Below are 20,903 nucleotides of genomic sequence, written 5' to 3'. Positions count from 1 at the left end.
ATAAATATATTTGTAATTACAGCACTGAAGTATTAAGTAATTAGAAATTAATTCATGTTATAATCCTAAAACCTAAGTCCCCATAAGTTATTTAAGGTAACTTTTATTTTCCCTGTAGAAAATGGACTCTCTCTGATTTTGTTTGGATTGACTCAGGAGGAATTTTTAAATAGACTAATGATCCATGGAAGTGCCAGCATTGTGGACTCTCTTTGCCATCTCAATGGTTGGGAGAGGTGCTCAATCCCCATACATGTGCTGGAGGTAACAAAATTAAATGTCTGTATGACTTCGCTTGATTATTTTCTGTCAGATACTCTTATTTGACTGAAGATTTGGGAGAATTAATTTAACCTAGCAGCAAAAAGGACCATAGTCTTTACCCAACCATTTGCTTCGTTCTGGTTATTTCATTACCCGAATTCTGCTTAGTTTACCCTTTTGCAGTTTACCCTTTTGGGCCTTAAAAGATATAAAATTATAATAAACATTAAGAAAGAAGAAGTTGCAAGGAATGGAGGCAACAGTAAGCTGGTAAGACTTACAAGCTATGGAAAGCGTGAACAAGAGTGATCTTTTATTTCTACCTGTGGCCCTTACTCTTCTCTCCAGCTGTAGAAGCAACATAACCTGAATTTGTATAGCATTTTATAGTGCACACTCTTAGATGCATTATCTAGTTTTGTCTTAAAATAACCACATGAGATGGGTTGGATAGTTTTTTTATTCATTTCATTTTACAGATGAAAAACCTTAGGCTTAGAATGGTTGAGTGAGTGGCCCATAGCATTACTGATAAGAGCTGGAGCTAGAATCAAAGTCAGGGTACTTTTCTCTATACCACACAGCCCCTTGAAAGGCCAAAAACTGAAAGTTAATGATGTTATGTGCAAATTTGTATTTTTAATGACAGCTTTATTAAAATTAATTTGGGGCACCTGGGTGGCTCAGTCGGTTAAGCTTCTACCTCCAGCTTAGGTCATGACCCCAGAGTCCTTGGATTGAGCCCTGTGCCTGGCTCTCCACTCAGTGGGGAGCCTGCTTTTCCCTCTCCCTCTGCAGCTCCCTGTGCTTGTGCTCTCTCGCTCTCAAATCAATAAATAAAATATTTTTAAAAAATAGGGGCGCCTGGGTGGCTCAGTCGTTAAGCGTCTGCTTTCGGCTCAGGTCATGATCTCAGGGTCCTGGGATCCAGCCCCATATCGGGCTCCCTGCTCAGCGGGAAGCCTGCTTCTCCCTCTCCCTCTCCCCCTGCTTGTGTTCCCTCTCTCGCTGTGTCTGTCTCTGTCAAATAAATAAAATCTAAAAATATATATATATATTTAAAAAAAATATAATTCCCATACCATAAAATTCACCCACCTAAGTATACAATCCAGTGGTTTTTAGTGTATTTAGGCTTGTACAGCTATCACCACTATCTGATTCCAGAACATTTTCATTACTCTAAAAAGAAACTCGGTACTCATTAACAGTCACTTAACATTTCTTGTGGCCTCTAAGTCCCAAACACTAATATACTTTCTGGCTCTGGATTTGCCAATTCTGGACATTTCATATAAATGGAAGTATAAAATATGTAGCCTCTTGTGACTGGCTTCTTTCACTTAGCATGTTTTCAAGGCTCACTGATGTTGTAGCATGTATCATTACTTCATTTTTTGTATGGCTGTGTAATATTCCATTATATGGATGTACCATATTTTGTTTATCCATTCATCAGTTGATGGACATTTGGGTTGTTTCCACTTTTTGGTTATTATAAATAATCCTGTGAACAGTGGTGTACAAGTTTTGTGTCCTATGTTTTCATTTCTCTTGGGTATACACCTAGCAATGGAATTACTGGGTCACGTCACTTCTTGAAGAACCACAGACTGGTTTTTCACAGCAGCTTCACTATTTTACATTCCCACCAGCAGTATGTGAGGGCTCCCAACAGCACCACATCCTCACCAACACTTGTTATTGTCAACCTTTTTATTATAACCATCCTTGTAGCTGTGAAGTTGAAATGGTATCTCATTGTGGGGGTTTTGTATGTGTGTTTTTGTTTTTGTGTGTGGTTTGTTTGCTTTTTAGTAAGCTCTGTGCTCAGTGTGGCTTGAACCCACAACTCCAAGATTGAGAGTCGCATGCTCTGCTGACTGAGCCAGCCAGGACCCCTCATTGTGGTTTTGATTTGCATTTTCTTTTCCTTTTTTTTTTTTAAGATTTTATTATTTATCTGACAGAAAGAGACACAGCAAGAGAGGGAACACAAGCAGGGGGAGTGGGAGAGGGAGAAGCAGGCTTCCCGTAGAGCAGGGAGCCCGATGCGGGGCTCGATCCCAGGACCCTGGGATCATGACGTGAGCCAAAGGCAGACGCTTAATGACTGAGCCACCCAGGCACCCTGATTCGCATTTTCTTAACGACTAATGATGTTGAACATGTTTTCATGTGCTTATATGTCTTTGGAGAAATATCTCTTTAAACCTTTGTCCAGTTTTAAATTTTTTGTCTCTATTGTTGAGTTGTAAGAGTTCCTTATATATTCTAGGTACTAGACTCTGATGACTTTCAAATATTTTCTGGTATTCTTCAGGTTGTCTTTTCACTTTCTCAGTGGTGTCCTTTGAAACACAAAGGTTTTTAATTTTGCTAAAGTCAATTTACTTTTTTTTTTTTTAATCTCTAGTGCTTTTGGTGTCATGTCTAGAAACCATTGCCTAAACTGAGATGTGGAAATTTACAAGAGTTTTATAGTTTCAGCTCTTAAATTTAGGTCCATGATACATTTTGATTAATTTTTGTATGTGGTATTAGCAAGGGATCCAGTTTCATTCTTTTGCAGGCAGATACTCATTTCTTCCAGCATCATTTGTTGAAGAGCTTACTTTTATACACTACATAATATCATTGTAGAAAATTTGAGTAATTGGGGAAAAAAAATTTGTCACCTGTAAATCTATTATCCAGAAGTAATCATGCCCATTTCTGTATGGTTGTTTTCTTAAATATTAATGGTAGTAATAAAGTGTTATTTCATTCATCTTCTTATCAACCCTATAGGGAAATACTGTTATTAACCCCATTTTACTGATGAGGGAACACAGACAGGTTAGGAAATCTAATTCAGGTATACATGGACAGCAGGTGGTAGTTAGTCAGGATTTGAACCCAGGCAGTGTGACCACAGACCATAGAGCCGACAGTGTTCCCTTATACAGTGCTCATGCATGTGTGTGACTTGAATGAGGAATGGATGATATATGAGAGATCACAACCAACAGCACAGAAATACAAACATGTACTGTACTCACATATGATACCCCATTGTATAAATATATCTTTATCCAACTTTAGGCTTTCCCCTAGTTGTTTGCTGTTATGAACCCTGTTGCTGTAAATAGTACACATCTACTGTAGCACGTGTGCGAGAGTTTCCCTGTGGTGGTAATAGGATTGCTGGGTCGTAGGACATGTGTATCTTTCACTTTACTAGATGATACTCTAGTTCTCCAAGGTTGATTTATCAGTTTATACCCTTAACAGAAATGTATGGTAGTTTTCATTGTTGATGTCTTTTCCAGCACTTGGCATATCCAGATTTTTAAAAATTGTGCCATTCTGATATTATGATGGGTTTTAATTTGCATTTTCCTGCTGGGTAAGGTTGATGTATATATGACATTTGGATTCTTTTGCAAAGTGACTGTTCATGTCTTTTGCCTATTCTCTCTTGGGGTGTTTGTCTTTTTCTTACTGGTTTGTAGTTTGTATGTTGGATGTATTCTAGATACTAATCCTTTGTTATAACTGGAGTGAATATATTCTAATGTGTGGCTTGTCTTTTTACTTTCTTTGTGGGGTCTTTGATTTTAATGTCGTTCTAAATTTTAGTGTAGTTTCATTAATCAGTCTTTTCCTTTTTGCATGTAATTTGTGACTTCTCCTATCCTTAAGTCATAAAGATGTTTCTATAATTTTTTCCTAAGTTTTAAAAGTATGACTTTCATACTTAAGTCCTTTTCCATTTAGAACTTACAGTTATGCATGGTGTGAAGTAGCGACCTATTCCCTCCCCGCTCCCCCCCCGCCGCCCTGTATTGATAACCATTTGTCTCAAAAACATTTCTTTTTCTGAAGTCCTTCCTTTTACTACTATCTGAAATCTCTGTGTGTCAGGTTTCCATATATGCATGAGTTTGTTTCTGGGCTCTATTCTGTTCCATTGGTCTTTGTCCTGGGCCAGTCTATAAATCCCTCACTTTATTATTGTTCAGGAATGTCTTTATTATTCTCTCTCCCTTAACCCTCTTCCCTCTGTTCGGATCAGCTTGTCAAGTTTCATGAAAATCTGTTAAGATTTTTATTAGAATTACATTAAATCTATATATCAAGTTGGGAGGAATCGACATCTTTAGGATATTTAATATTCCTATCCATAAACAAAGTTTCTTTTTGTATTTTTTCATGTCTTCATTAATGTTTTTCAATGAAACATTACAATTTTTAATTTTTCCATTAAGAGCTTAACATCTTTTGTTAGCTTTATTTTTAGTTTGGATATGTATTTTTATTTAAATATATGTGTGTTTATATTTAAGTACTATATGCTTAAATGTAGTCTACGTTTGTATATATTTAAAAACTATGTTACATATTGCTATTATAAATGGTATATTTTTAAGTTACATTTTGTTACCAATATAAAGAAATACATTTAACTTCTATACATTGATTTTTGTATCCAGCAAACTTGCTAAATTTTCTTATTAATCCTAATAATTTGTTAGATTTTCTTGAAGTTTTTATATGTTTAATGTACAATAACATCAAAGTAATACAATTTTGTTTCTTCAAATCCTTATTCTTTTTACTTCTTTTCCTTATGTTGCTGCTGGGACCGCTAGCATAATATCACTCAGAAGTAACAGTGGGCATCCTTATTTTATTCCTGATTTTAAAAAAGAATACCTGTAATATCTACCTATTAAAGTATGGGTCTGTGCACATGCACTCATGTATATTAAGAAAATCTTTATGAGGCACTTGGATGGCTCAGTTGGTTGAGCATCTGACTCTTGATTGCAGCTCAGGTCTTGATTTCAGGTTCGTGATATCAAGCCCTGCACTGGGCTCTGTGCTTAGCCAGGAGTCTGCTTAAGATTCTCTCTTCTCCCTCTGCCCTCCCTCCCCCACCTCTCTAGCTCTCAAAAGAAAAGAAAGGAAAGGAAAGGAAGGAGAGGAAAGGAAAGAAAGAAGGAGTCTTTATAAGGTTAAGTTCTCCTTTTTTCCTGGCTATGAATTTTTAATCATGAATGGGTATTGAAATTGTATTGAATACTTGTTCTGAATCTGTTGATACAATCATATGGATCATCTTTTTTTTTTTTTAAAGATTTTATTTATTTATTTGAGACAGAGAGAATGAGATACAGAGAGCATGAGAGGGAGGAAGGTCAGAGGGAGAAGCAGACTCCCTGCCGAGCAGGGAGCCTGATGCGGGACTCGATCCCGGGACTCCAGGATCATGACCTGAGCCGAAGGCAGTCGCTTAACCAACTGAGCCACCCAGGCGCCCCATGGATCATCTTTTTTTATCTGTTACTGTATTGAAATTGTATTGAATACTTGTTCTGAATCTGTTGATACAATCATATGAATCATCTTTTTTTTTTTTTTTTTTTTAAAGATTTTATTTATTTGACAGAGAGAGAGAGAGAGAGCACAAGCGGGGGAGCAGTAGAGGGAGAGGGAGAGGCAGGCTCCCCACCGAGCAGGGAGCCCGATGCGGGACTCGATCCCGGGACTCCAGGATCATGACCTGAGCCGAAGGCAGCTGCTTAACCAGCTGAGCCACCCAGGCGCCCGAATCATCTTTTTTCATCTGTTACTGTAATAAACCACATTAATCAATTTTATTTTTGTGAAATATAACATGTATAAAAAAGTATACAGAATATACATACAGTTTAACAAATAATTACAAAACAAAAGCTCTTATAACCACCAGCCAGGTCAAAAAAATAAAACATTATCAGCTCTCCAGGAGCTCCTGTGACCTCTGCTAGTTTGGATATTAAATATTCAGTTTTTGTTCTTTTAGAGGGTATTCTGGGAAACATATATATTTAAATTATCAGATCCAAAGTTCATAACTTTACCCTTCTGGATAATACAGGCCCATTGAATGCTTTAACTTTATTTCCTTTTCCCCTACTTAAATTACTGTTGTGTTTTATTTTTTTAACCACAATAGATATCATTATGTATTTAGGTTCATTTCTTTTTACACAGGTATGATACATTTCCTTGCTTTTTGTTTCTTCTCACATTTTAGGCCTTCCCTCTGCCTAGAGTGTGTCATTTAGAATCTCTTTGAGTGAGGATCTGACCGGCACTGAACTCTGTTTTTATCTAACTAATAATGTCTATTTTGCTGCCATTTTTGAAAGATATTTTTGGGAGGTATGGAATTGTAAGCAGGCAGTTGTTTCTTTCAGAACATTCATGATCACTTTCTACTACTGTCTTCTGAATTCCATGGTCATTGAGAAATCAGCTGTTACTTCTTGGAGGGTTTAGTTTTTTCCCCTCAGGCTACTTTTGCAAGCTTTTTGTTTTTAGTGTTCTCCACTTTGACGGTGATTTTATGTCTCACTGATGAGTCATGGTTTTTGGTGGAAAAATATTGGCAAAATATTTTTATATATATATTGGAAAAAAAGATACCAATTCTTTAAAATTTGTTGAGATTTCATTTCTAGCCTACTAAGTACTCAGTCTTTGCAACTGTTAAATGTGCTTGAACATTGAATGTGTATTTTCCCCCCATGTTGTGTGAAGTCACAGTGGTACTTCAGTCAGAAGTAATTAGACTTTACATACTTCCCTCATTTTCCCTTAACCTCTATGAGTCTCTGTTACATTGTAGATAATTTCTTCAAATCTCTCTTCCAGCTCACCAGTTCTCTTTTCAGCTGTGTCTAATCTGTTATTAAACACATCCTTTGGGGTGCCTGGGTGGCTCAGATGGTTAAGAACAAGAATATTCGCTGTTTAATCATAGACAATTTGGTTTTACCTCTGACCAACCAGAGCAAAGGCAGTTTTTTTATGGTCTCCCTTTGGGGGCAGTATTTCCAGTTTATCCGTTTTTGGACAGTGTCACCTTGTGTGGACCCTAGGTTTATCCTCTCTTCCTCCATGTATAACTTCCACCAATACCTCTCACCTCAACCTGCCTGGTCTGTTAACACCCAGAACTTCAAAGTGTGGTCCCCAGACTAACAGCATCACCATCACCATCACCTGGAGATTTATTACAAGTGCAGATTTTTAAGTCCTACCCCAGACTTTCTGAATCAGAAACTCTTGGTGGTAGGGCTTAGCAATTTATATTTAAACAAACTCTCCAGGTAATTCTTAGGCACAGTGCTTTAGGGTAGGAGTGGTAAACTTTTTCTGTAAAGAGCCAGATAGTAAGTATTTTAGGGTTTGCAGGTAGGTTTCTATTGCAGCTACTCAGATGTGCCATTGTAGCCATTGGCAATATGGAAATGAATGGGGGAATGGGTGTGGCTGTGTTCCCATAAAACTTTATTTACAGAAACAGGCAACGGCTGAATTTGGTTGATGGGCCTTAGTTTTCTAACCCCTGCTTTGGGCCATCAGAAAGATGCAGAATCCTTCAAATAGCAGTTGGTTTTAGAGCTGTTACTTTTCTGAATTTGTCTTTGTCGTCCTCATTTTTATCCTGGGAGGATTTTTGTTTGTTTGTTTCCAGCATTTAAAGGTGTGTGTGTGTGTGTGTGTGTGTGTGTGTGTGTGTGTCTGATTTTTAAGTGTGCTGTATGGAAAGCTTCCTCAAGTTGTCCAGTCAGAAATGGGAATCTGTTTTTAGCCTGCTTTTTCAGTGAACTTTATATCATACTGCTTTAACATTTTAATTCAAATGGATTCTAACTTACCTGTAATGATGGTCCCCAAGTACCTAGCTTTGAGTAGTATTAAATTACAGGTGATAGAGTTGGAAGTGTTTTCTAGTCTAACTTCTTGTTTCTAGTGAAGCAGAAATTTTTGTTCAGAAAAGTTGGAGACTTGCCCCAAATTGCATAATCATTGTCAGAATCCTCAACCAGAACCAGGGTACTGCTGCAGGATAAGTAGCCTTGTGTCTCTTGCAGTCTTGGTGCATTAAGTTCTAAAGTTAAAAAAGTAAAAAATCTGTATCCCAAATTTTTACCTTTTGTAATTTTTTTCTGATTTTCTACTGTTTCAGGCTGGGATAGAAAATCGTCAGCTGGACACAGTAGATTTCTTTTTGAAAAGCAAAGAAAATCTTTTGAATCCATCCTCAAAATCTTCTGTACCTGATCAGCTTGATGACTTTCCATCTCATTTGTATTTAAGAAGTAAGTAGAAAAAGCTTCTACATTTGTATTTATCATTTTATCTTTTTTTAGTCACTTTCATATTATTGTTGTGCTTTCTGATGACTGACAGACTTGCTCAAACTCAATCATGACATTTTATATACTTTGTGGAATCTTGAGGGAGTTATAAGAATATATAAATGTTCTCATTCTAAGTGGGGTATTTATTGTTCATATCCTGTACTGTGCTTTGTATTTTTAGTATGGAAGGAAGACATGACCTTTTAAATTCAAGAGAATTTTATTCTCTTTAATTGCCCACTCTTGCAACTATCTGAGATATTTAGTGATGGCTGAGTTATGGATTGAGACTTGTTATAAAAATTTTTAGCCTAGGGGTGCCTGGGTGGCTCAGTCAGTTAAGCGTCTGCCTTCAGCTCAGATCATGATCCCAGGGTCCTGGAATCGAGTCTCACTTGGGGCTCCCTGCTCAGCAGGAAGCCTGCTTCTCCCTCTACCTGCCATTCCCCCTGCTTGTGCTCTCTCTCTCTCCCTCTCTCTCTGTCAAATAAATAAAATCTTTAAAAAAATTTTTTTCAGCCTAACTCTTCCACTTTTTTGCTACATTACCAACACTTCTTTTCAAGATTTGGCTTTCCTATGTAATAAACCAGAAACCTAGTTTTTATTCTTGGACCAGGAAGCCATGTGCATCCTCACTTTAGAGGGATAGGGTAATAAAATATGTTTTTCCTTATACATATGGTTTTATTATCTGCTTTTTTTTTTCACTTGATGATATATTATAGACCTCTCTCTTGTTAATAGATACACTGTTTATTTGTGTTAGCATAGAATTTCATTGTATGGACTATCCCATAATTTACCTAACCATACTCCTATTAGACATTTAGATTGATTCCAACTTTTACTATTGTTGGTAATGTGCTATAAATTCTGTGTGTGTGTGTGTATAATTTCACATGTGTGCAATTATTCGGATAAATGTGTAGATGTGAAATTTCCAGGTCAAATAGACACAAAATTTACTTTTTTTTTAAAGATTTTATTTATTTGAGAGCACATGAGCCGGGGGCCCAGGAGGGGGAAAGAATCGCAAGCACACTGTGCTGAGCATGGAGCCTGACTCCGGGCTCGATCTTACAACCCTGAGATCATGACCTGAGCCAAAACCAAGAGTCAGATGTTTAACGACTGAGTCACCCAGGTGCCCCATGATATACATTCTTAAACGCTTTGATAAATCATCCTCCAGAAAAGTTTTATCAACTTGTACTCTAGTTCCATGGAGAAAATGACAATCTCCTTTTTTTCTATCAATGTAGTGTTCTCACACTGTGGATTAGAGATTTTCTTTTTTAAGAACATTCTCTTTCATTTTGGTGCACAGTTTTGTCTCTTTCCTCTTACATTGCTAACTTTTTTTTTTTAATGCTCCAATTTTTTTTTTTAATGTCTGCTTGAATTTATAGAAAAAAGCTTGGTTTGTGGTAAATGGGATTCCATTAGCAAATGTATGGTCATTATTCACTTCTGTTCAGTCAGTGATTTCTCCTCATTCTATTCTATTCTTATCTGTACTGCTTTGGCCTAAAGGGTGGGGGTGAGTCTGGAAATCAGCCAGGAAATAGCTTACCAGCTCTCTTGGGGTCAAACCCACATTTCCCGCCATTCTCATGGAATTCCGGAGGTGGAGCCAATGCTGAGATAAATGGAAATCCCATTATTAGGGCTTGCAGCTGGTAAATGGAGGATTCAGGAACCCACATTTCCTGTTTTCATCTGCATGTTTAAGAGAATGGTTTTGGAATCAAGACAGGCTGAAGTTCAAATTTTGACTTTGCCATTTACTTTCCAGATTAGCTTGGGCAAGTTATTTTAATCCCTCTTAACCTCAGTTTCTTCATCTATGGAAAGGGAGCTACAACATTACCTCTCAGGGGTGTTGAAAATAATAAATGAGATAGCATTTATAAGACACCAAGGCCGTTACTTAAGATATAGCATAGGTGGTCAGCAAAATGGTAGTTACTACTAATATCTGTAAATAATGACTAATAGTAAGTAGAATCACTAACGTTCGCAGGTAACACTTCATACGTTTTGTGACCTTTTTGAGAATAAGACATTGGTTCTTGTTTTATGCTTAGCAATATTGCAACATGTCAGAGCAGCCCAAGATGGCCAACTTTGAGAATCGAGGGTCGGATGAGGAGAAGGTACACGTAACCACTAAATTCATCACTCCTACACCCCCAGGGGAATTTAATGAAGTGTTCAATGATGTCTAGCTACTACTTAGTAATGACATTCTCCTCAGGGAAGGGGCCGCATGTGCATTTGCCCAGTATAACATGGATCAGTTCACACCTATGAAGATCAGGTCTTAATTAGAGAACATGGTGACCTGGGTAATAGATTTTTAGATCCAAGAAACAAAATTTCCTTTGAGTTTGATCACTTAGGAAAGAAGCAAGTGACTCAGAGAACGCAGATGGATCTGAAGTCTTGGAGAGAATCCTGTGACAGTGCTTTAAGGGCCTATGTGAAAAATCATTATTCCAGTGGCTTCTGTATTGTTTATGCTAGAACTATAGATGGGCAACACACCATCACTGCATGTATTGAAAACCACCAGTTTTAGCCTAAAAACTTCTGGAATGGTTGTTGGAGATCAGAGTGGAAGTTCACCATCACACCACCTACAGCTCGGGTGGTCGGAGTACTTGAGATTCAGGTTCATTATTATGAAGATGGCACTGTTCAGTTGGTTAGTCCTAAAGATGTGCAGGATTCAGTAACTGTTTCAAGTGAAGTCCAAACTGCCAAGGAATTTATTAAATCATAGAGCATGCAGAAAATGAGTACCAGACGGCATTTAGTGAAAACTATCAAACAGTGTCATACACCACATTCAAGGCAGCTTCCAGTTACTCGCACCAAAATTGACTGGAACAAGATACGCAGCTACAGGATTGGCAAAGCAATGCAGAATGCTTAAAGGCTGAGTGTAGGATTCTTTGGTATGTGGAAAGAAAGGATTCAAAATGTCATATGATAAATAACTGATTTATAAACAAGAGTGATATTTTGATTGAAAAATTATTCAAGAGGCAGCTGGCTGGCTCAGTTGGTGAAGCATGCGACTCTTGGTCTTGGGGTTGTGAGTTCGAGCCCCACGTTGGGTGTAGAGATTACTTTAAAAAAATTTTTTTAAGATTTTTTAAAAATTTTATTTATTTGAGAGAGAAAGCATGAGCAGGGGTAGGGGCAGAGAGAGTGGGAGGAGTAGACTCCCTGCTGAGCAGGGAGCCCAATGTGGGGCTTGATCCCAGGATCCCAAGATCATGACATGAGCAGAAGGCAGACACCTAACCAACTGAGCCACCCAGGCGCCCCCCCCCAAAAATTTTTTTAAGTGTATTTTGCTAGGGCTTTCAGCATTAACAGGTTTTCTAGCCTTATGGAATACTGTTGAACCTATAACATCGTCTTGATTCTTTTGTGTTCTCTGCCTTGTAATTTTCTGTTTTCACTATATCTACTAGTAAATTTTTTTTTTTTTAATTATGCCACATTTAATGATGGTAAGAGAGATCTTTCCTGGAGTCATTTTACTGTTAAGAAAATATTCCTAGCCATGAAGTCCTGTTACTGATATAGACAGGTAATATGCTCAGTACTTTTCTACCCCTATCCTTTAAAGCACTTATGTGGTACTCCAGTGGTTTTTACTGATCCACCAATAGCTAAAGAGGTTAAGCTACAAATTAGCTGAATGGAAGACACATTCATCCTTCCCCCTCTGACTGCTTTGATTATCATTTATTGCATCTTATAACTGTAGTTTTTAAAAGTTTGGGTTGGGCTTCTCAGGTCCTTTTGTGGGGGCAAAGGAAGTTTTCTGGAAATTCCATTACAGCTTCTCTGCGGAAGTTGTTTTTAAATCCAAAGACTTGAACCACATTCCCTGCACATGAACGTGTTTGCTTTTTTCTCTTCTCTCATTGTCTACTTCCCATCCAGTACCCTTATAGTTATAGACATCTGCACTTTTAGAAGAGTTTTACCCATTTATTATTATTTTTTTATTATTCAAGAACTGTTGACCTACTAGGGATGTAGTAGAGTATAAAACTTGAAAAATGCAGATGTTGAAGGAATAATAGATATCTTGTGCTTTAATACTTTGTGGCAGGATTGTACTATAAGCAGATGAATCAAACAACTACGTAAATCACAAACAAAAACTAAAAATGAACCAGAGTGAAAAAGGATACATTCCAGGCAGGATCTTTCCCTTTGTAACCTGTTATTTAAGGGAATACTAGTGATTTGTTCTAAATAGGATGTAAAACGTGTTCCAAATTACTCTTCCTCAGTCCTGCTTGCCAAAAACTCAAATGTAACTGTGATACAGCAACCCTTCCCAGGTTCATTGGCAGGTATATGTGTGATCTCAGAATACACAGGTGACATAGGTGTGATATGCCACCTGGTAATGGTAGCTTCATTTACATTGTTTATACTTCCATGACCAGACCTTAAGGGAAGGTCAGTATTTAAAAAACCAGGTAGTGTCTTCCTCCCTATCTCCAAATGCATGTCAAAAAAGAAGGGTGTTTGTGCTTCAGCTTTTTTTTTTTTTTAAGATTTTATTTATTTATTTAATTGACAGAGAGAGACAGCGTGAGGGGGAACATAAGCAGGGGGAGTGGGAGAGGGAGAAGCAGGCCTCCCGCTGAGCAGAGAGCCCGATGCGGGGCTTGATCCCAGGACCCCGGGATCATGACCTGAGCTGAAGGCAGTCGCTTAACCAACTGAGCCACCCAGGCGCCCCTTCAGCTTTCTTTTTGCTCGGTAATACAGTTAAGCAAGTTTGTTTCCAAGTGACCCGTTGAGCTGTGTAAGCATTTTTATTTCAAATGAAATGTATTTGTACTATGTGTGTCATTCATACTATCCATTCATACCGCACTATCCTCTCTATCAGGTAGTCCAACGGAAATATACCACTTTTGTTCTTAAAAAAAAAAAAAAAAAAAAGTATTGCCACATGGTATTTTTGGATATGTTAGTTTTATTAGGAGTATACTGATGTTCATGTTAATTTCTTTGGTTCTTTCTTAGATGTGGAAAAGCTGACACCAGCATTGGATTTACTTTGCTCAGCAATTAGAGAAAGTGATTCTGAAACCCAAAGCAAACACTTTTCAGAACAGTTGCTTAATCTTACACTGTCTTTTCTTAACAAACAAATAAAAGAGCTTTTTGTTCACAATGAAGGTAAGAATGGCATCAAAGAGGGGTGCGACTGCCCTATTCCTGTGTCAGGACAGACATACAAGTGGTCCTATTGCATGAGAGAGCATGAGCTAGTAGAGTGCTATTTACTAAAGCTGAGAAAAGTCAGTGTATAATTGAGTGACATGGTTCTAATACTGGGAAAGTTGACAGAAAGGACTAATCATTGTGAAAAGGGTTATATTAAATTACAGAGCTACTTGTAAATAGGAAAAAGCTCAGATTTTTTGTCCGAAATTTAAAAACACTTTAGTGTTTAGAGTTCAAATTTTGGCATTTTCTAGAGTTCTTTTATAATCATAACAGCTATGGTTTATTCCTTCTCTCTAGTTCTTGCTCTGTATGTATATGTATACACACACACATACATTTTTGTATATATGAAATTGGCAAATTGGTCTTTTCTGTAGAACTAGATGAACATCTACAGAAAGGAGTGAACATTTTGACCAGCTACATTAATGAACTTCGAACCTTCATGATAAAGTTTCCTTGGAAGATAATAGATACAGGAGATGAGTATGACGTAAATGAAAATGTTCCCAAAGTAAGAGAGAGCAATATATGGGAGAAACTCAGCGTTGAGGTAAATATGAGCAATTATCACTAATTTTATTTGCAGATTTAGAGGATCTGAGAAAACAAAACAGAATTTAGAATCTTATATTTGTGATTCAGAATCTTTGGCAAGCGTTTAGGTTTTACCGATTTGGGGATCTCTGAACACGACTTCAGATTTATGTCTACAAGCTTCATTTATTTAGAACACATTTAAGTTCCCTCTTAATGCCAGATCTGCCCACTTGGATCTGGTGACAGGCACCCACCCCCAAACCAATGTGGGGTGGCATACTCTTAACACTTCCTCAATGGGTAGGGCCTGGCACTTTGCACTTAAGCATTCTGTCTGACCTATGGATAAATCAAATTACTGCTGATGGTTTGATCTTAGGAAACTTTGATTTTATGCCATTATGTCTTAGAAGTATACTGGATTTGAGTCCTCAGATTCTAGTTAAGATACCTTGCCAGTTAAATTTTCTGTGCTCACCTGCTTGCTTTTCTTTTTATGATAGAAGTAGTACAACCAAACCTTGTTGCCCTCTTTATGACTGGGGCCTAGAAGAATCCCTCCACCCACATGGAGAGTATTGGCTTTAGAAAGACAAAGACCAAAATAGCTTAACCCAGATGATAAGACTCAGTAGGGAGTGAAAGGGATAAGTTTGACATCCTGGCGAGTTCACAGGACCACTGGTCTTGGAGTGGAGGAATGGGGAAGTACCTGGCGTGACTGCAGTTTCTGTATCTCATTCTCAAGCCAAAAAATTACTTGATTTTCCCCTCTCCTTTTTTTGGCTTCTCTTTCCAGTCTCCTTTGCAGGTTTCACTTCCTGTTTTCCCTCTTTAATGTGCTTCGGGGTGCCATTCATGGTCCTCTGGTCTTTTTACTCAAAATAATTGATTTTTACTTTTTGGGAGGTTGTAGTCTACTTTGATGAAAGCTGTGAACTCTTGTCTCCAAACACATGCTTGTGAATGTGCGCATGTACACATACATACAGTTTTGCACATGGCTTCATGGGATTTACGGACCCCTCAAAAGCCCCAGGTTAAGAATGTCCCTTTTCTGTTCTCTCTTGAGTATTGGTCTTAAGTACAGGTCTTTATTTCTTCTTACTAGTATAGTAACCTAATGCCTTACTGTCTTGAGCTTGAATCTCTTTCAGTCCATTCTCCACATTGCTGCCTGCATATTCTTCCTAAAATATATATCTGATTATATCACCTTTTGCTTTTAAAATCCTTCAGTGTCTCCACATAAGTTTTAGGATAAATCCCATCCCCCATGTATAACACCCTGCATTATGGAACCTCTGCTTTTCTTTCAGGTCTCATCTGCTACTCTGTCCAACTTTTTCTCCAGTTAAATTGAGTAATTTGGAGGTTCCTAAAGACTGATACTGTTTCTTGCCTTTATGCCTTTGTACATAGTCCCTCTCTGTCTTTTTTTTTTTTTTTTTTTAAGATTTTATTTATTTGAGAGCACATGCACGCGTGAGTCAAAGCAGGGGAGAGGGGTATGGGGAGAGGAGCAGACTTCCCACTGAGCAGGGAGCCCAGGACACTAAGATCATAACCTGAGCCAAAGGCAGATACCCAATTGACAGCCATTCAGGCGCCCCCATAGTCCCTCTTTTTGGAACACTTGTCCTCTTTCCTCAGTATATGTATATAACATTTGCCTTTTAAACTTCACCTCATAAGTCTTCTCTACTAGGAAGCCTTTTCTTTTTGTTACTCCTTTTATTTAGATGCTCTTTTTCTGGATCCTCCTGCCTAGCACCTTGGGATACTGTTATTTAAGGGAACACTAGTGATTTGTTCTAAATAGGATGTAAAATAGGATATCATTGCCTCTATCATATAGGACTGTACTCGATACTTTGTGTATTTTCCACTAGTCTAAAAGCAGGGTCTGTGTTTTGGTCAATTTCATCTCCCCTGTGCAAATCCAGCAGCAGATTTTCAATAAAAGTCCATTAGGTGCTCAATAAATATATAAGTCCTATGTTACAATAAGGAAATGAAAAGGAACTTAAAAGGCAAATAGTTTTCTCTTTTTCCTAGGAAGTTATTGCCAATGCTATTTTAAACAACAAAATACCAGAGGCACAGACTTTCTTCAGGATTAGCAATCATTCTGCTCAAAGACTTGAGGAGCTGATTAGAATAGGCCTAAATTTGGTCTTTGACAACTTGAAAAAGAACAATATAAAGGAAGCCTCTGAACTTTTGAAGAACATGGTGAGTTGCATAATCTGTCTGATCTTAAAGTCTCTAATGTAAGAAAAGATCTCTATATTTAATACAATTTCTGGTTGATAGAAAAATTGATTTATATTCATAGTTATGTCACAGACTAAGAAATTTATATAGGTTGTACAGGGAAATAATAATAGAAATGTTCTTCATTACTGAGAACTTTTTTGAAGAGATTTTTTTGAGTTTCCATCATTTGCTCTGTTACACTTCACACTTTGGTTGAAGGAGACGGTGCTTCTCCTAGAAGACTTCACATGTCAAAGCATGCCTCATTTTTAGGGGGACATTCTGGGTTGTTCGTGCAACCCCTTATGTCTCCATTTGAGCTTTCTAGTAGCTTATACCTTTGCTTTGTGCTCCGTGGTTTTACTTAATTTGAGAAGGGGAAGGCCCAGAGGTAGGCCTCCTGGAACTAAGCTGAGGACCTGGCCCTAATCTGCATGGTTGGGGTCTTGCCCATGGTAATTTTCTGGAGGTATAGAGGAGTGAAACTGTGTAAGGGTTGCAATTTGCATTGACTTTTGTTTTCAGGTGAATCATTATAGCAGATACCTGTAGTTTTGATCATATGGTAGCCTAGCATTACCTTAGATTGTTCTATGTGCTGCCTTTGTTCTGGCAAAATCACTAAGGACTTTAGGGATAGGCAGTATGTATGTGTGATAAATACAGAGAATGAACGTTCACAAGAGCAGAAAAGCTGTAGAATTCTAACAGGATACATGTCTGTAATGGAGTACTTCTTTACCCAACATATATTTATGGTTAAAATAGCCCTGTTACAAAATGTAAAGGTTTTGAAAATTTTCTCTGTTTACTGTAGGGCTTTGATGTAAAAGACCAGTTGCTCAAGATATGCTTCTATACAACTGATACAAATATACGGGACTTTTTGGTAGGTAAAGGTGAGGCTATGTAGTTTACATCTTCTAGTAAACCTTGGTGAAACTCCAAAATGAATTATTTTAATATTCAACTACTATCTAGTAAGTAAAAGTATGAGAACTCCTTTGTATTTTTTAATGATTGTTTTGCATTTGTGGTAAAAGAAAATTTGTGTGAATTCATATATACCTCAAAAATTCAAAATACAATTCTTAAATGACATTTAATCTCATGACATTTGTTTTGCAATTGTGCTTGATTTTTGTGAGATCACTGGTTAATTATTTTTTATTCAAGGTTGAAATTTTAAAAGAAAAAAATTATTTTTCTGAAAATGAAAAAAGAACTATAGACTTCGTGCATCAAGTTGAGAAGTTTTATTCAGGACATTTCCAAGAAAATATGCAGATCCAGTCCTTTGCCAGGTAGTCTCACTAGCCCACTTTTGATAACATGGAAAAAATACTGTGGACAGTGTTTAGTTTATAATTGTTAGTACAGATTTTTTTTTTTATGTGGAACTGAGCTTACATTCTCTATGAAGATAAAACTTATATCATCCAGAGAGGACTCAGGAATTTCCTGTCATTTCCATATGTGTATAATCACATACATATTTTTAAAATAACAAATACAAAAATGAGAGTAGTGAATTATGTGTTCGCTAAAAGAGTAGAAGTTCATGAACAGATAAAAAAGAATGATGCTTTTCCGTCCAAAATTAAAAACATTTATATCACTGTTGTAGGTATTGGATAAAGGAACGGGATTTTTTCAAGCACAAATCTGTTTTGGACTCACTCCTGAAATATGATCCTAAAGATAAATTTAACAAACAGGACCATAGAGTTGTGTTAAATTGGGCTCAATGGTGGACTCAACTAACACAAGAATCCATCCTTCTCCCCAGGATAAGTCCAGAAGGCAAGTGTGAAAGAACCTAAAATCTAACATATTGAATGAGGATTAAATTAGGCATTGGTATTTGAATAGTTCCATGAGTCTCCATTTTAGAACTCCTTTTGGAGGAAACATAGTTGCTTTAAAATGCAAGTCATTGCATTAAGACCTCTTTCTTATCTCAAGAGTTTTGTAAGGGATTTCTAATGTGATACTGGACGAGAAAAGCCATATGATTCAGTGAATTGAGATTTCAAGGCTAAGAATTCTCTTCCCAGCCTCAAAGTGACAAAATCTTTGTTTTTCCAAATAGTCTTCATGTTTCTTCTTGTGTACCAAGGATCTATATCACACCAGGCTCTGGGGAACAAACAGTGGTAATTCATAGAAGGTTAAAGTTTTTATTTATATTAAGGAGAAGAAAAGGGAAGAAGAGGCCTGAAAAGATAAGTGAAATACACAGCTAATTTCCAAGTTTCGTTTAACCACTGTAGTAATGAGAACAACATTTAGCTCTTCCTGCAGCTGACGTATTATGAAATGAGCACTAAAGAGGAAAATAGTAAAATAAGCAGAGGGCCTGAATAATTCATATGTTACATAAATATTTGTGCAGATCATCATATCTATTCAGTTAATTATTGTTGAGTTTTGTGTCAATAATCATAATTCATTGCTATTTTAAAATGTAATTTATTCTTTTTTTTTTTAATGTTATTTTCTTCTTAATGCAGAATACAAATCGTATTCTCCTGAAGCCCTCTGGAGCTATGTCACAGCTCGCCATGACTGGTCAAGCATTATCTTGTGGATTGGAGAATTTCAGACTCAGAACAGTTGTGCTTCGCTTGAGCAGAACAGATGGCCCCTTCTGACTGTTGATGTTATCGATCGGCATACTTGCTGCAACAGCTACATGAGGAATGAAATTTTAGATCAGCTGGCCAGGTATTGTCACTGTGGGGATGAACACAAGGAAGGGCAATAAAAAATAATGGTGTAATTTTTGCTCGGAAATGCCATAAATCCAATGCAACATCATTTCGTAGTATTCAGAACTGTAAGGGTGTTACCATCCATTGAGGTTTTAAAATCACATGCATTTAATATCATGTGGTAGTGAATAGGCTCTCAAATTGTAGATGAAGGTTTTCCTCAAATCATTAAATGTGCTTTGGTGTAGAAATGGTCGGCTGTCAGTGCAGCGACAAGGACTAAGTGGCAAGAGCTGAGATGAGGATACCTTAGTGTCGAGTAACGTCTGCCACTCTTCTCCCGGCTGTATGCTCCATGTGGGTTGAACTAAAGAGAACTGCTCAGTTAAGAAATTAGTGAGGGGAAGTAGCTCTTGAAGTGATGGAGACTTTAAAATTTTAATTCATTGCTAAAAATAATTCTGTTAGATTGAACCGTGCGAACTTGCCATATGTGTGGGTCAAAAATGATTGAATATCAGCACATCTCATACAGCTACACCTAATCTGTCTTCCCAAGCTATAAAAATAATATAAGGAGACAATAACATGTATGTTAATTTTTAAGTTTCGTAAAGCTATTCCCCGTGTATTTATTTTATTGTATATTTATACTTATTGGGGAGGTATAGCTGTATTGCCCTACCCATCCTGAAGATGTGGAGAGTGAGATCTAGAGAAGAGCTTTGCCTAAGCCAGTTACTTTCAGACTTCAGTTCTTTTACCCCTGGCTTTCTATTCGCTGTTCTTTCCACTGCACTAAATCCTCTTCTTGTTTACCAAAAGTAAAATTACGTATAACTTGAATGCCTATCAAATATGTAGCTTAGTATTTGATTGCTTAAAAAGCTAGTATATGTATGACTTAACATGAATTATGACATTAATGAATTGAGATCTATAGCAACAGATTAAAGGGAAAAAAATCCCTGCTAGGTACAGAAAAGCATTTGATAAAATTCAGCATCAATTAATAATAAAAGGTACATATTAGCAAACTAAGAATAGACAAATTTCCTTAACTTGAAAGAGGTATCTAAAAAAATCTTCTAGCTAACAATATGCTTGATGGTGAAACATCACAAACATTCTCTTTGGATGTGGAGCAAGACAAGCCTGTCGTGGATTCCGAAGTTGGTCGTTAGAATAATGCCATCTCAATAAAAATCCCAGCAGGTTTTCTTGTGGATTTTGACAAGGTGATTATAAGTATTTATATGAAAATGGAGAGGGTCAAGAATAGCCCTGAAAAAGAACTTGCCCTACCAGATATAAAACCTTATTCTGTTTATTTTTAATGAGCATAGAAACAAACTTCTGCATGTCTGCTCACTTTATATATGACAAAGGTGGCGCTGCACAGTGGGCAAAGAACAGTTTTTCGACAAAGGGGGTTGGGATAACTGGATAGCTATGTTGGGGGGGGAATTAAATTGGACTTTCTGCCTTCTATCATGTATACAATCAATTCCAAGTAGAAAATCTAAATGACCAATGTGAAACTATAAAGCTTTTAGAAGATGTAGAAGAATATCTTCATGACCCTGGGACTAGGGTATGCTTTCTAAACGCCTAGAGGGGTAAAGGAAGAGAATAGTTACCGAGACCTAGAGAACTGCCTGGCATAAGT

The 20,903-nt window shown here is 37.2% G+C and overlaps 1 protein-coding gene and 1 pseudogene across 3 annotated transcripts in view; both read left to right on the top strand.

The window, feature by feature from the left end:
- Positions 1-20,903, top strand: part of SPG11 (SPG11 vesicle trafficking associated, spatacsin) — an 81,404-nt gene that overhangs the window by 11,964 nt on the left and 48,537 nt on the right. For all 3 annotated transcript variants that reach the window (XR_014148605.1, XM_081831019.1, XM_081831020.1), the window contains 9 exons: positions 119-264; positions 8,270-8,402; positions 13,515-13,670; positions 14,099-14,274; positions 16,320-16,496; positions 17,338-17,409; positions 17,697-17,824; positions 18,148-18,323; positions 19,034-19,247. Coding sequence is in view for 2 of the 3 variants with exons in the window: in XM_081831019.1 (XP_081687145.1) it covers positions 119-264; positions 8,270-8,402; positions 13,515-13,670; positions 14,099-14,274; positions 16,320-16,496; positions 17,338-17,409; positions 17,697-17,824; positions 18,148-18,323; positions 19,034-19,247 (1,378 nt within the window). In the remaining variant the exon portion in view is untranslated. The remainder of the gene's footprint in view (positions 1-118; positions 265-8,269; positions 8,403-13,514; positions 13,671-14,098; positions 14,275-16,319; positions 16,497-17,337; positions 17,410-17,696; positions 17,825-18,147; positions 18,324-19,033; positions 19,248-20,903) is intronic.
- LOC145723494 (F-actin-capping protein subunit alpha-1 pseudogene) lies at positions 9,631-13,493 on the top strand (annotated as a pseudogene).

The sequence above is a fragment of the Leptonychotes weddellii genome, chromosome 9, assembly GCF_054177405.1.
Source record: "Leptonychotes weddellii isolate Sample4059 chromosome 9, ASM5417740v2, whole genome shotgun sequence".
NCBI classification, from domain to species: Eukaryota; Metazoa; Chordata; class Mammalia; order Carnivora; family Phocidae; genus Leptonychotes; species Leptonychotes weddellii.
This window is presented reverse-complemented; position numbering and strand designations above follow the sequence as displayed.